At 39.4% G+C, this 13,398-nt stretch overlaps 1 protein-coding gene across 1 annotated transcript in view; it reads right to left on the reverse strand.

Annotated features, from left to right (window-relative positions):
- Window positions 1–9,791: 9,791 nt before the first annotated feature.
- tyw1 (tRNA-yW synthesizing protein 1 homolog) overlaps window positions 9,792–13,398 on the reverse strand; it is a 55,074-nt gene continuing 51,467 nt past the window's right edge. The window contains exon 16 of the mRNA XM_084127401.1: window positions 9,792–10,292. Coding sequence (XP_083983527.1) covers window positions 10,071–10,292 — 222 coding nt within the window. The 3' untranslated portion in view covers window positions 9,792–10,070. The remainder of the gene's footprint in view (window positions 10,293–13,398) is intronic.

The following is a 13,398-nucleotide window of genomic DNA, read 5'->3' on the forward strand; positions in this document are numbered from 1 at the left end:
TGATGCTTGGTGTAAGATGGAAATGAAAAAGTCTTTTTTTGGTGTTAAGATGGCGTAGTTTTAACAAAGATGCAGTGTGTCTTTAACAGGTGTTGACACACACAGCGAGAGACCGGTAAAGCCTCAGTGAGCAGAGCACCAGTTATTAACCAGTGTTTAATGGAGAGCTCAGAGACACACCTGTGTGCCATTTATCTTCTCTTCAGCCCAACACATGCCACATTCCATCCGTTCCTCAGACTTCCTTCCCTTGCAAATATTTTTATCCCTCAAATCCTTCATAATAATACAATTTCCCCGTGAAAACTCAGCATGTTCCACCTGGTTACCTTTAATTTTGCAAAGTATTAGCTTTGCATGTTTTCCATTGTTGGAAATGCTTTAATGAGTTTTAGATTGTTGTGCATGAACAGTATGGGTAGCTGGGTCAGTACTGGTAAATTTAAAAGGGATAGGTCATCCAAAAATGAAAATACTCTTATTATTTACTCATCCTCATTACTCATCCTACAAACTGGTATGATTTTTTTATTTATTTTTTGGACAGCTCTTGGTCCCTGTTCACTTTCATTGTATGGAAAAGAGCAGCAGGAACATTCTACAAAACATCTCGTTGTGCTTATAACTATAAAAATTGCATACCTCTAAATATAAAGTTGTATATATAGTAAAAAAAAGTTTGGTCACTGCTGCTTTAAACAAGTTTTGTTTAACAACAGGCACACTACATTTTTGTCTGTGCGCTAGCTGGAGCGTATCATGTTGCCCTACTTTGCTAATGAGAATGAATGAATCTCTTTTTTAATTTCTTTCAAAGCATATTCACACACTCTGACACAGACTTTGTGAAGCAAAATTGAGACGAGCATTAAACCGGATAAAAAGCTTCTCATCACTCTGCAGTTACTACATTTCCAGAGACAGGTAAAAAAGCAGGTGTGTTTGGAACGGCTAACACTTCAGTAAATCTTCACTGCCGGTCTGACAGGAATAACATTGTGATTTCCTTATTTCATAACGGAAGTCATTTTTCAGTTCCAATAAATTCTACCTTTAGCTGCTGTTTCCCAATTTGGCAGCGTAATATGACAGGTAATCCAGCATTAAAAATGTTCTCTCCATTTCTGATTATGATATTGCTAAAGTTTAAGCTTTGGAGGAAGTGCTTTTTTAAAGTGTCATCATCAATATCAGCCGGTTGTCAGGTTCATTTTGGGCTTAACTTTGAGGTCAGCTTATCCTGTGCTCCTCTTTGTGACTGATGTCTGGAAAAAATTCCCAGCATGCTCCACAAAGTGTGTGTGAGTCACTGATTCAGGCCCTGTGTGTGAGTCAGCTGGTGGAAGAATTTAGAGGACACTCAGGCCGAGAAATGAGGGGGATTTTAATTATCACATCATTATATCACTGTGTGTGCGGTGTGTGTGAGATTGAGTGAATTGGTTTCAGTTGCGTTGTGTTAGTTATGTAGTCCAATGTGATGGGTCATAACATGCTCAAGATGTTCACTGTGAAGAGGGAACGTGCGGGGCTTAGAAATCTTTTAAACAATCAGCTAGCAATATCAGCTAATGGTAATTTTAAGCATAGATATGTATATGTAGATGCCACATTCAATGGCGCGCCCGCCATCTTGGAACAGTCAACGTGTTTAAATTAATTTTATTGATCTTATTGTGAACATTTAATCCATGCATAACTGCATGTTTAATCAACTTAATCTTCAGTTGAAATCGCAGACTTCTCTCTTGTGACGAATGTCAGACTTCTCCAATCATTTCATCCTCATAAACCCCGCCCTTTTCTTATTATTGACTGCAAGCTCACATTCAGATCTGCCTCAGTTCAATCAACAACCGATGGGTTTATCCAGGTCTCTGCCTCACTTAAAAAAATAAAATAATAATAATTCTGTTTTAACCTGGTTGTACATCACAATACGGGAACAAAAGGTCTATTGCTATTTCAGTTACATCATTATTTTAAAGATGCTATGTAAATGAAGCTTTATCTATTTGCATTTATGTATGTACTGTAGCAGATGCTTTTATCCAAAGTGACGCACAACAGAGGAAGAAAAGCAATTTGTCACAGTGCTTCCACAATTACTTGTAAAATAGATGCACTACTTACTAGATGTTTACGATTGTGATTTTCCAAAAAGCAAAAAGCATGATCATTGTGTCTCAGACTGACCATTCATCTTATCACGTCCGTGACTCAGAATCATGAAGCCCTCTTTTTGATTCCTGGCAGTACACATGATCTCTGTGTTCTTTGATGAATGAGTAGGCTTGCTTCTTTGTCAGTTTTCACAGGGCTGTGGGTTCATATTGTGCTGATTGCTTTGCTGCTTACTGAATTTTTTTCTTGTTTGTTTGTGGTGGTGGTGTTCTCTGCCCATTTCCTATTCTTTTTTTCTTATCAGCACTCTTTAAGTTTCCAGGGTGAGGTGTGTGCTGGCTTTCCTCTTGCGTACACACACACACACACACACACACACACACACACACATTTACGGTTCTGTCCTGAAGCCTCTGTACCAGCCTTAAGTCTTTTTATGGACTGGTATAAAACGAGTGATGAGGCTCCTGCCCTTTTCATATTTGCTTTGTCTTCATTAAATTTGCATAAATATGATACGATTATAGCTTATAATATTTTACTTCTGAAGTTTAAATCAGCTAATGGTCATATTGAGGTATAGGCCAGTACTGTAACTTCTATACATTTTCAAATATGTTCAGATTAGTGGTCAATCCCTGGGGTCAGATTTTGGATGGACCAATTAGCCCTGATGGTAGATGCTTAGTTTAACACACTCTGTGGGCTAAAATCATATTTCCTCATTGATGGCCATTCAAAATGAACCATGTGTGTGTATGTTTGTATATATATACACACACACACACATATATATATATATACACACACACACACACACACACACATATATATATATATATATATATACACACACACACACACATATATATATATATATATATATATATATATATCCTAATCTAGGCCCTGTCCCGATTTTGGGAGAGGGCCTAGGTTGCTGCTGGAAGAGGTGTTAGTGAGGCCAGCAGGAGGTGCTCATCCTGTGGTCTGTGTGGGTCCTAATGCCCCAGTATAGTGACTGGGACACTATACTGTCAAAAGAGCACAGTCCTTTGGATGAGACGTTAAACCGAGGTCCTGACTTTCTGTGGTCATATTATAAATCCCACGATGTCCTTCGAAAAAAAGAGTAGGGTTTCACCCTGGCATCCTGGCCAGATTTGCCCATTGGCCACTGTCCATCACCATGGCCTCCTAATCATCCCCATATATACTGATTGACTTCATCACTCTATCTCTTTTCCACCAATAAGCTGGTGTGTGATTGCCGTTCTGGCTCAATATGGCTGCCGTCGCATCATTCAGATGGATGTTGCTCATTGGTGGTGGTTGAAGTTCAAAATAAATAAATAAAATAGGCTGAGACTGGTGCAAGAAGTGCAGGATTTTATTGAGGACAGCCTGTGTGTGAGTCAGCTACAGGGACAGAGACCCTGCGGTGCATGAGGACACATTTAGGTGTGACACTGTGTCAGCTGGCATCAAGCGTCCAGCCCGCTGTCCCTCTCTACCTTAAGAGCAGCTTTTCCAAACGGTGGCATATTCAGACATTTATCCTTAAATCATCACCTTTGTCTATTTACTCACTCTTTTGACTGTAATCTTCTGTGGCATACAAATAGACCGTATGTAGCCCCGCCCCTTTTCAGCACAGCACTCGCTCTGTTCTCTCTTCTGTTTTGTATTTCCAAAGCATGAAGGTAAGATCTTACGGATTTATAAATGAACTGCTCTTTTTAAAATCTTGCCGGTCTACTGACATTTGTTATGACTTCAAACATTACAATGCCCACGATAACTCTACAATAAGTAAATCCACTTCAACAGCTAATTACTCTTTGACAGCGATGCCATAGAAATATACAAAAACGGAAGTTCAAACACAAAATTCTAAAGATGGTGGCACGTTTCTTTCTCTGGTGCATAAGGTCTGTAGAGGAACTCTGAAGTCTGGTCAGTCCATGAAATCACAATTGGCCTGGCACACTTCATGCACATTGCGGTACTTATGATGGCCGCCGCGTGCCCGTTAAGTCCACAAGACCGTAGGGGGTCCCATTTGAGACTGAAGTTTAAGTTACTTACTGATAATCTCCCCCTCCAGTGAACAGTTAACTTGAGAATCACTGTGAACGTTTTCAGGTGAACTGTCCCTTTAAGGATTCCCAGGCGCTGTGAAAAGACAACAATCTCCACACAAGGCCCCTAACAACAGAAAACTTCACAATCTCTGTCTCAGCAACATCTTGAGAAAAGGGATGAAACCATTAGCAAAAAGAGTACTACTTCAAAGATGGTAAATATCTAAAACAAAAACACTGCTTTGCCATGGTATTTCAAGACAAAACAAAACAAACAAAAAAACAAGAAAACTAAACTAAAACTAAACTAAAAAACTAACCAAACATAAAAAAGAATAGAACAACACAGATTAAAACAAAACATTTAGATTACTTTGTTAGCGGCTCATCAACATGAACCCTTCCTACAGCGAGCCGCTGTGCATCTGTCCCATAGGTCTGTATTGTGCATGTCAAATAAAATCATTCACAATCAATAAATGTTATTTCTTATGTTGTTTTTTGTATCAATACTTATTTATCCTTATTAATTTTGTTTAAAATAGTTTCTGAATGTTATTTACAAATAAAAATACGTTTTTCATGATTAAGTGTCGTATTTAATGGAAACGTATTTTTACTGTTAGTTAAGTGTGGCAAAAGTTAGAATGAAGGATATACTGAAATTCGCAGCATTTAAACAACTTCTGCTCACGCATTTGAAGGCTGCTATTGGATCATCGAGGGTAAACGCTATATTATGCGACTACGCATTACTTAGCGGAGAGTTTACGACCTACTAGCTACGTTCTGCCTTATGAACAAATGGTGCAACAGAATAAAGTAGCCTACATATAGTTAGTTACTAACTAGCCATAGTGTGGACTTAACATTCCAATTTAAGAAAGAACTTACCAACGGCTGGTGCAACCCTACCCTGTTGTTTAAGTGGTTTCATGACTAAGCGCTGTAAGCTGGCTATTTTTACAGTGTGCACAGGCAGTGATGTTGTAGATATCCTTATTCCTTCACATATATTATTATCCCCATTTCACTGGTCAGGACCCTGTGATGGCAGGAAGACCTGAGACTGCCACATAATTAACTGACAGCCAGTAATAGAGGCCAGGCACCCATTCATGTAATCACTGGGCACTTGTTTATGGGCATTAAGATGGATTATGTGTAATATGTGGGATACATTGTGATTCATTTTGTGTGCTAAATATATTAAGTTGCTTTTTAATTAAAATGCAAATCTTCCAGCAAAGAAACATCAGACAAAACTGCATTCCTTGCAGCCGTACGGTTAATTGACTGTTAATAATGGAATTAGTAGAGACGATTCTCCTTTCACGGTCTCTGGATTGGTACTGATGTTGCACTTACAAACAATAAGAATAAATAAAAAAAGCTGTTATGAGGATGAATTTAGTATTCTGTAAGAAAGTAAACAGAAGCATATTCTATTAAGGTCTTCACTTGCATCCCTCTCTAGTAGGTGAGAGTTTTGAGAGCTGTTGCTGTCATTTTAAGCAACTTCCTTTTTGGCAGAGGACAGCTCAGTTTGGCTCCAGCTCCAACGAAATCTGTCTGTTTGACAAGAAGCCCAGAGCTTTGGGCTTCTCAGCCGCAAAACAGAGCTGCCATTGGCTCCTGACCGCCTCAGTTGTTCAGGCAGTGGGTTAGTGTTGGATTCAGAGAAAGGTAGAGATGCAGCAGTGATGGCTGTGATTCAGCCAAGTAGGACATGTTTCTGGATCAACATCTTTTGTTGGTCCTGGAACAACATACCTGCCTTATCCCTATAGACCTAAACACTAGAACTAAAACTAGCGCACACTGCAAGACAAGCTCGTCTAGTCAGCACAATTACTGATGGCAATGGTTGTTAACTGTTTTTTGTTTTTTTTTAATAATCATTAATAATAACCATAATAAGGTTTGTTGATAAACATTCAACGTAACTTTCATTTTGTTCATTTTATTATTATTAAATTAAAGCGACAGCCCCTCATGGACGACTGCCACAAACTAAAATAAAGCACCAACATAGCTCTGGTCTTCTTTCTTCCGGCACTGTCGTCATTCTTCTTTTTATCCTTCCGGAGCTCCTCTGACTCGAGACCGTGTGGCATATTAACATTCGCGCAACCAGCCTCGCTCCATTCCCAAGGCTCTCGGCCCCACCCTGCTTGCCACAATACTTAAACATACGGTTGACAAAAATATGATTATTTTAAATACCCAATCATAGTAGATAATGTTAGGAATGACAAGCTTAAACTTCGTGATATTACAACTTGCATATACACAAGTTTTGGATGCATATGAGTGAACATGAACAAACTTGCCATTATGTGCTAACCATAACGTACAGGTTAATTTCTGCAAAAACGCAGCTTAGGGACACAGAAAAACGAAAGCATAGACTAGAAGACATCATCATAGTGCAATAATTAGATAGTTATATGAGGAGCAATTATGTGACATTTTAGTCAGAGAAAAATGTACTAAAATTGAATGTGAAAAAGAAATGAAAAACGTAATATTTTCTGCACAAGAAAAAGATTATAGCTAAAACAACTAAAAAGTCTAAAATGTATCACTCATCACCCTTTTATCTTTTAAATGTCTAACTATTCTGGTACCAAAAGGTCCAGATTATGACTGTCTTGCGCTGCATGACTTGAGTGGAAACATCTGTGAGACACAATCAAAGTTGTCACAGATCCTTTGAAATATTTTAAACTTAAAATCTAGCCGCCCAGACCTCATCCCAGTCCCAAGCAAAAGTATGATGAAATATATCAGTGCATTTTTTTATTTTATTTTTTGGGAGCCACAAAGACATTAAAGTGTTTCAGATCTTCTATGTGCCTTTGAGCTCTCAATTGAGTTCAGTCCATCTTTTTATGACAACACATCAAAACACAATGTCAAGCTTAGGGCAATTTCTTTTGCTCTTGCTAGTCAGAATTAGCCTACTGTCTGTCAATATGTTTTTCCCCACTAAGCACAGGATTTTAGGTCCCTTTGAAACATTCAGAGGACAGTTGGACTTGAGGCTAAAAACAGAAGCTGAGACAGAGGTATTGAGACTGGAGGCTCAAGCTGTTCCAGTACAGCTCGTCTCTTTTCCCACCCTCTGTAAAAACCAATTGAGGGACTGAGGTTTAGGGTGCCATAACCGAGAGAACTTGTGATGGGGAAATCCATTAGTAACGGAGCTTGCGAAATAAAAAAAATTCCTCATAATTCCACACATACACACACAAAAAAAACCTACTGTTCTGAATAAGCAAAAGTTATTTTAAAAAGTATAAAACTATATATATATATATAGTACAGTGTCTGTACTATCTCTATCTCTATCTATATAGCAGGAGGGACCCAAAGAGTAGTATGCCTTTAAACTAAGATACGCCTGATACCTGATAAACTGGACTGTTGTTGTAAAAAGGTACACATTTCCACAACATTACTAAGTCAATCACATGTGAAAGCATCCAAATCAAACAATTATACTGCTGCAAAAGTCAACTTCCCAGAAATAACCCAATTCAATTTAGAATAAACTGCCCTTAAGGACCACAAAAAGTGTATTTGGGTGGTGAATTCCCTTCGGCTTGCTAAAGTGACTGAAATGCGTGAGGAAGACACTGTCATATTAGCCTAGATCAGCGCAGCACCTATTTCAAAGAGGTGTGAAATAGCTTTTCTGTCACTCGTCACAGACCATTACACTCTCGGTTTCTGTTATCTTTAAACAACTAGGAGACAAGGCACTTTAAAGGCTGGGATCAAAAGTGTAGTTTAAACATTCCAATAAATCCAATGAACTTTCAGCAGTATAAGCGCTTTCAATAGCTAACTTGTCAGAATCCAGAGACAAGAGAAATCATTGTGAACTTAAAGAATAGGATTGCAGATATTGTTTGCCACTTTTTTCATATTTGTTTTGACAAAGCAAACAATAGCATTGCCATTTCGTTCCTTAATATACACTCTGTCAGAGTTTTGAGCAATGGACACATTTATATTTCATAAATAAAAGCTATAAAGTAGGAACAACCCAATGACTGGATGAAAGCACTATTACTTTGAACAGAGGGACATAAGGCAGGGACTTCTGTGTCTGGTCTTAATATTATGCCTCTTTTTCTTCACACAAGACCAAAGATTTCAGCTTCATTCAGTTGCAGAACTCAGGAAATGGCTGTGACCTAGTTCACTCAGCTTCAAGTACATTCCCTTCTCTTACAATACCATTCAAACTCCTGTAGGACAACATAGACATTTCATAAAGACATTTTTAATAAGAAGACACCAAGAAAGCAGCTACAACAAAACTCAAATTGATTTGCAAGCATCTGTATGTGCATGAAATGAATAACAAATGTGGTTTGTAGATACCTTTTGGGTGAATTTAAAATATGAATGAAACCCTATAAAGCATGAAAAGCAGGCTCACAACCAGAGTTGCCCAGTTCGCTTTTTTATATGTGACTGCGGCCTGTTTTTACAAACAATTCGCTTATTGATTTGGGCAGTCGCAGGTTGCATTTTTTGGGGGCTTACTTCCAGAACACAGTTGCCTATTTGGGCTTGTTAGTGGTTGGCACTCATAGGACAAAATATATGACCACTTTATCATTATTTAGTTTGTGATAATGCATCTGTCTGCCAATCAGTTTGAATGAGTGCTCTACCTTTTCCCATGAAATGGTGCTGTTATTCATGCCAGTTGCCTGTTTTAAGACTAAGTTACAGAACATAAGTTACTTAAACGTTTTTCTTTACAAAATAATATTTTTACATCATGATACCAGACCGGGTCGCTTATTTTCGGATTGTTTTTTTCAGACCAGGTTGCTTATTTCTCTAGTGCAGTGTCCTGCAGAGTTTAGTTCCAACCTGTTTAAGCACACCTGCCTTTGTATGTACAAGCGCTCCTGAAGAGCTTGATGAGCAGATTCAGGTGTGTTTGATTAGGGTTGGAACTAAACTCTGCAGGACAGTGGCCCTCCAGGAGCAGGATTGAAGACCTCTGCTCTAGTGAAACCTGGCAGCACTGCTCAAAACTGCATTGCAACATTTCTCAAGACAAAGGCGGCAAATAATGATAAAACACAAAATAATCTCTAGTGACATTTGACTTGATTGCAATCTGTCAAATTTGTGTAAAAATATCCAAGACAAAACGTAGAGGACAGCAAGAGACAATGCAGAAGTAAGAGTTGCAATTTCACATTTCAATGACTTGGTCGTTACAGAGATATTTATGGGGCAGTTCTGATTCCAAACAGCTTTCAGCTGCATCATCAGCTGACCTGTAAGAACCAATCCATTCAAAGTCCCATCTGACTCAACTGCCCTCTAAATGTCTAAAAGAACACACAAATCACAGTTTGAGGTGACATGTTATTAACGTAGGTAACTATAGTGATTTTTCTTTTGCAGTTCTTTCCTCCTGTGCTCTCTAAATTTAGGCCCTAAGGTGGTATGAGTAAATGAAGCCTTAAATTCAAGTCAATGGTTCTTCCGTTCCGTCCTTCGTTCTGTATTCTTATTAGAGTTATTAGATCCAGAGCTGAACAGGACTTGAAAATGAAATTCTTTATTACCGTGACCACAACTAAAAACAAAAGCTAACATTCATTAAAACAGCATGAAAAATAGTTATCAAGTATATGCAAGGACAGCAAATGTGTACTTTATGCTAACCAGAATTTCATGCCTAAGGCAAGTCTTGGAAGACAATCTGAGCCTTGGCTAAAATAATAAAAACAAAAGTCTTAATCTTGAGCGCAGTTAATCAAGTGTTAATCATTTAAAATGGACATTCCTCTACAGACTTGAAGTAGGAAGGCAAGAGTAATATCAACACCCTGAGATATCTTTGGTCTTATTCTTTCTCTGGAAGCGTGTGTCCAAAGGATCAAATCCCCTCTCTCGGGCACCAAATACAGCCCAGCTGGGGGTCTTGGCCATATAGTCCATTGCAGAGAAGCTCGTGGTGCCTCCGCTCTCATCGTATTCTTGAATGAGCTCCTGGAAGCGCTCATAGTCAATCCATGTCCACCACTCCCCATCGACTTTGAACTGCAGACACACAGGAAAGAAAAGAGGTAAGACAGACAGCAGGTCAGAGTACTGTGATGAATAACACAAACAAACAGACACACAGCTGAAGATTGGAGTAAGTCTCCCTGCCTGACAGGTGTTCACTTTGACTAATCCAAACTTATACACTGAAAACTGGGCAAAGCTCTGTTACTGAACACCAAGACAAGTGAATCAGAGGAAGAGGGCAAAGGAAGTTGCTTTTCAGAGAACACAGAGCTGGTGGTCTTTCATTCAAAACACTTTTGTAGTCCACACTCAGTTCTTGAAGTCCTCAGAGTCCACATTAAAACGCTGTACACTTCGGTACATTAGGAGTGCAAGCACTCTTCAGCACCCTTCAGAATCGCAAGTTATCAAATGAGACACCCTACAATCTTCAGGACAATACTGCATAATTGTCCTCATCAAGAGAGTGCCATTTGGGGTGTGGTATGTGATGGGTTAAAAGTAGAACTCAGTTTCATCGAGTTACAATGCCAGATATGTGGTCTTCGGCCAGTCCTTTTGCAAAAAACTTGTTTCAATCAATCTTGACCAATCTCGACTTTGGTTGGACAAGCTTTGAGGGAGAAGGCACAGCCTAGTTCTGCTTGTTTTCCCACCCTATACATTTAATCAGTGCCTCTAAACCATTCTCCAACACACAGACATAAAGAGTCCTAGTGGGGAGCTGCAATGATTACATTTCACACTGTACTGATGAGATGCTGTACTGTGATCCATGCTCAGCATGGTGATGCAATCAGCTACAGGCACCAAACTCCTGTTCCTCCCATCTCTCAACATGCCCTTTCTTTCTAAGACCTCCTCATTGCCACAAAATCGATTTAGGTGTAGTATATTTTGCTTTGAGGACATTGTTGAGGTTGCTGATTGGTTTGCTAGAGGCTAGGGTCAAGGGAAAAGCCACTTGGAAGTGAATAGAACTCTTTCAAGGGAAACATGCCATCCAAGTTGAGACTTGAAGAACCAGAGCAGTAGAACAAGAAAAGGACATGGAATAAGCAGACTTGGCTGTTGCAAAGTATTTTCTGCTTGCCTCTGTGGTAGATTTTTCCCTAAACCTAACTACGTCCTATAATATTTATACTCTAGCGCGTCTACAGTCGATGTTGGCCTAGTCTAACCCTATACCTTAGCGCGTCTACACATCGACGTCGGCTGAGTCTAATCCTATACCTTAGCGCGTCTACACATCAACATCGGCTAAGTCTAATCCTATACCTTAGCGCGTCTACACATCGACGTCGGCTGGGTGCTAATATTTGTTCCCCTAACTAGCTTCCTTGCTGTGCAGCAATGATCGACAAACAGACTTCAGCAAATGTCCTTTAAATCCTTTAATCATGGCCGGAAGAGTTCCCGAGCAGTTCTCAGGGAATCTCTCCCAAGAAGAAGCAAGGCCGGAGGATCTCAGACAAATTCCATTGAGAATCCCACCAGCTAAAAGAACACAACTGTTTTTATAGAATAAGGAGGTATGCCAAAAATGTCATGCTGCTTTACATAATTTCCCCATTATTTGATAGGTTTTCATAGACAAACCCTTCTGTTACTAGGTAAAGCAAACTTTGTTTTAATGATTACTTCATTGTTAATCACAAGGTTCAAACCTGGTCATCTGTCTAGTTTCAATTCCCATATTTGTTCTTTTTACACTCACACAACCAGAGTAAAAGGGGTATGGTAACACAAGTTTTCGCAAAAAGGGGAACATACATAAAAGCATATGAATATTGTTCCTGCAAGAAAAACAAATGTTAGTTATTAATTAAAAAAATCTATCACACCTCATTGCACGTATCCAAGGAGAGAAACTGTCCTTTCGACTGCAGAAATGGAAAATGTCCAGCAGCTAACAAAGCTGTCAAGAGTGGATCAGACCAGAGCAGGCTCTCTTGATGACAACCGCTGTCCAAGTTGCTGAAAGCTATCTGCTGCCTCAAAGACAACCTGGTCACGTGCACCACAACTAAGCAGCAAACATACCTTTCCACTACTGAAAATTTCAAGGCCACCACGTCCTCTTAACGCAGTGCCAAGGATGGAATTATTGTCCTTGTGTCATATTATCTCTGTTTAGCTGCTTACCTGAAGCTTCCTAGAGGCAGCGTCCCAAATGCTATCTCAGTCTACAGTCAGTCTGTAAAGCCTTAAGCAGTTTGCATCCTCTGGGGAACCTTCTTCCTCAGCTGCATGTTTCATTACAGAGTAATTTGCTGAGGTGAATCCCTCCACCGCCTCCTTCACAGATATTCAGCAGTCAGAAGATGAAGGCTCCCATGGGACACAACTCGTCTCTCCGGAAAGACCACGGATATATCCCCAACCACTTTTAAGATCTCTTCCCCTCATTGTCATTCTTACACACATGTGGTTCGGCTCAGCATTCTCATATATTACTCACATTAGTAAACTATTGTTGGGAAGTAACTAAAAATACAATTTCTACTAGGTTGTTTACACTTAAGATGACTGGGCAGAATCAAAATCACTCTTTTCTCTCATAGTGTTGGGATGTCCAGTTGACCAATATGATAAACAACAGCTATTAACCGATATAATAAATATAGGAATTAATAATATGCTATAACCCTAATCAATATCCTCATAGTGTTTGTGTCAGATACATATCCCAAAGGGCAGTGAGCTATAAATTATGGCTCAGCAAGCTATAGTTTCAAAGCATCTTCCTCAACATAGTCCATGATGAATATAGGCAGGAATACTGAACTTTAGATGCCATATAAGAGAGTGGGAAAGTGGAAGACCTTTTATTTTGCTAGAGCAAGATTACCCACACCTGCCACACCAACAGATGGCCACGCCATTGAGAGAGTGCACTTTAAGTTCCATTCATTTGTAAAATTGCTTCTGCGTAGCTAACAGGGAGCACTAAGCATATGAAGCCATAACGCAAATGTGGCTTTGGGATGCCACATCTCCCAACACCGACTGCAGCCCCTCTTTCACTCCCTAAACACTATAAACATCCCAAAAAATTATTGATGGTTTGTTCTGTAAGCTGTGCTAAGGGGTTTCTACAGTCTGATGTAGTTACTGTGAGACTACTGGGATTCTA

The sequence above is a fragment of the Abramis brama genome (genome assembly GCF_963993115.1).
Source record: "Abramis brama genome assembly, chromosome: 10".
Taxonomy (NCBI): Eukaryota; Metazoa; Chordata; class Actinopteri; order Cypriniformes; family Leuciscidae; genus Abramis; species Abramis brama.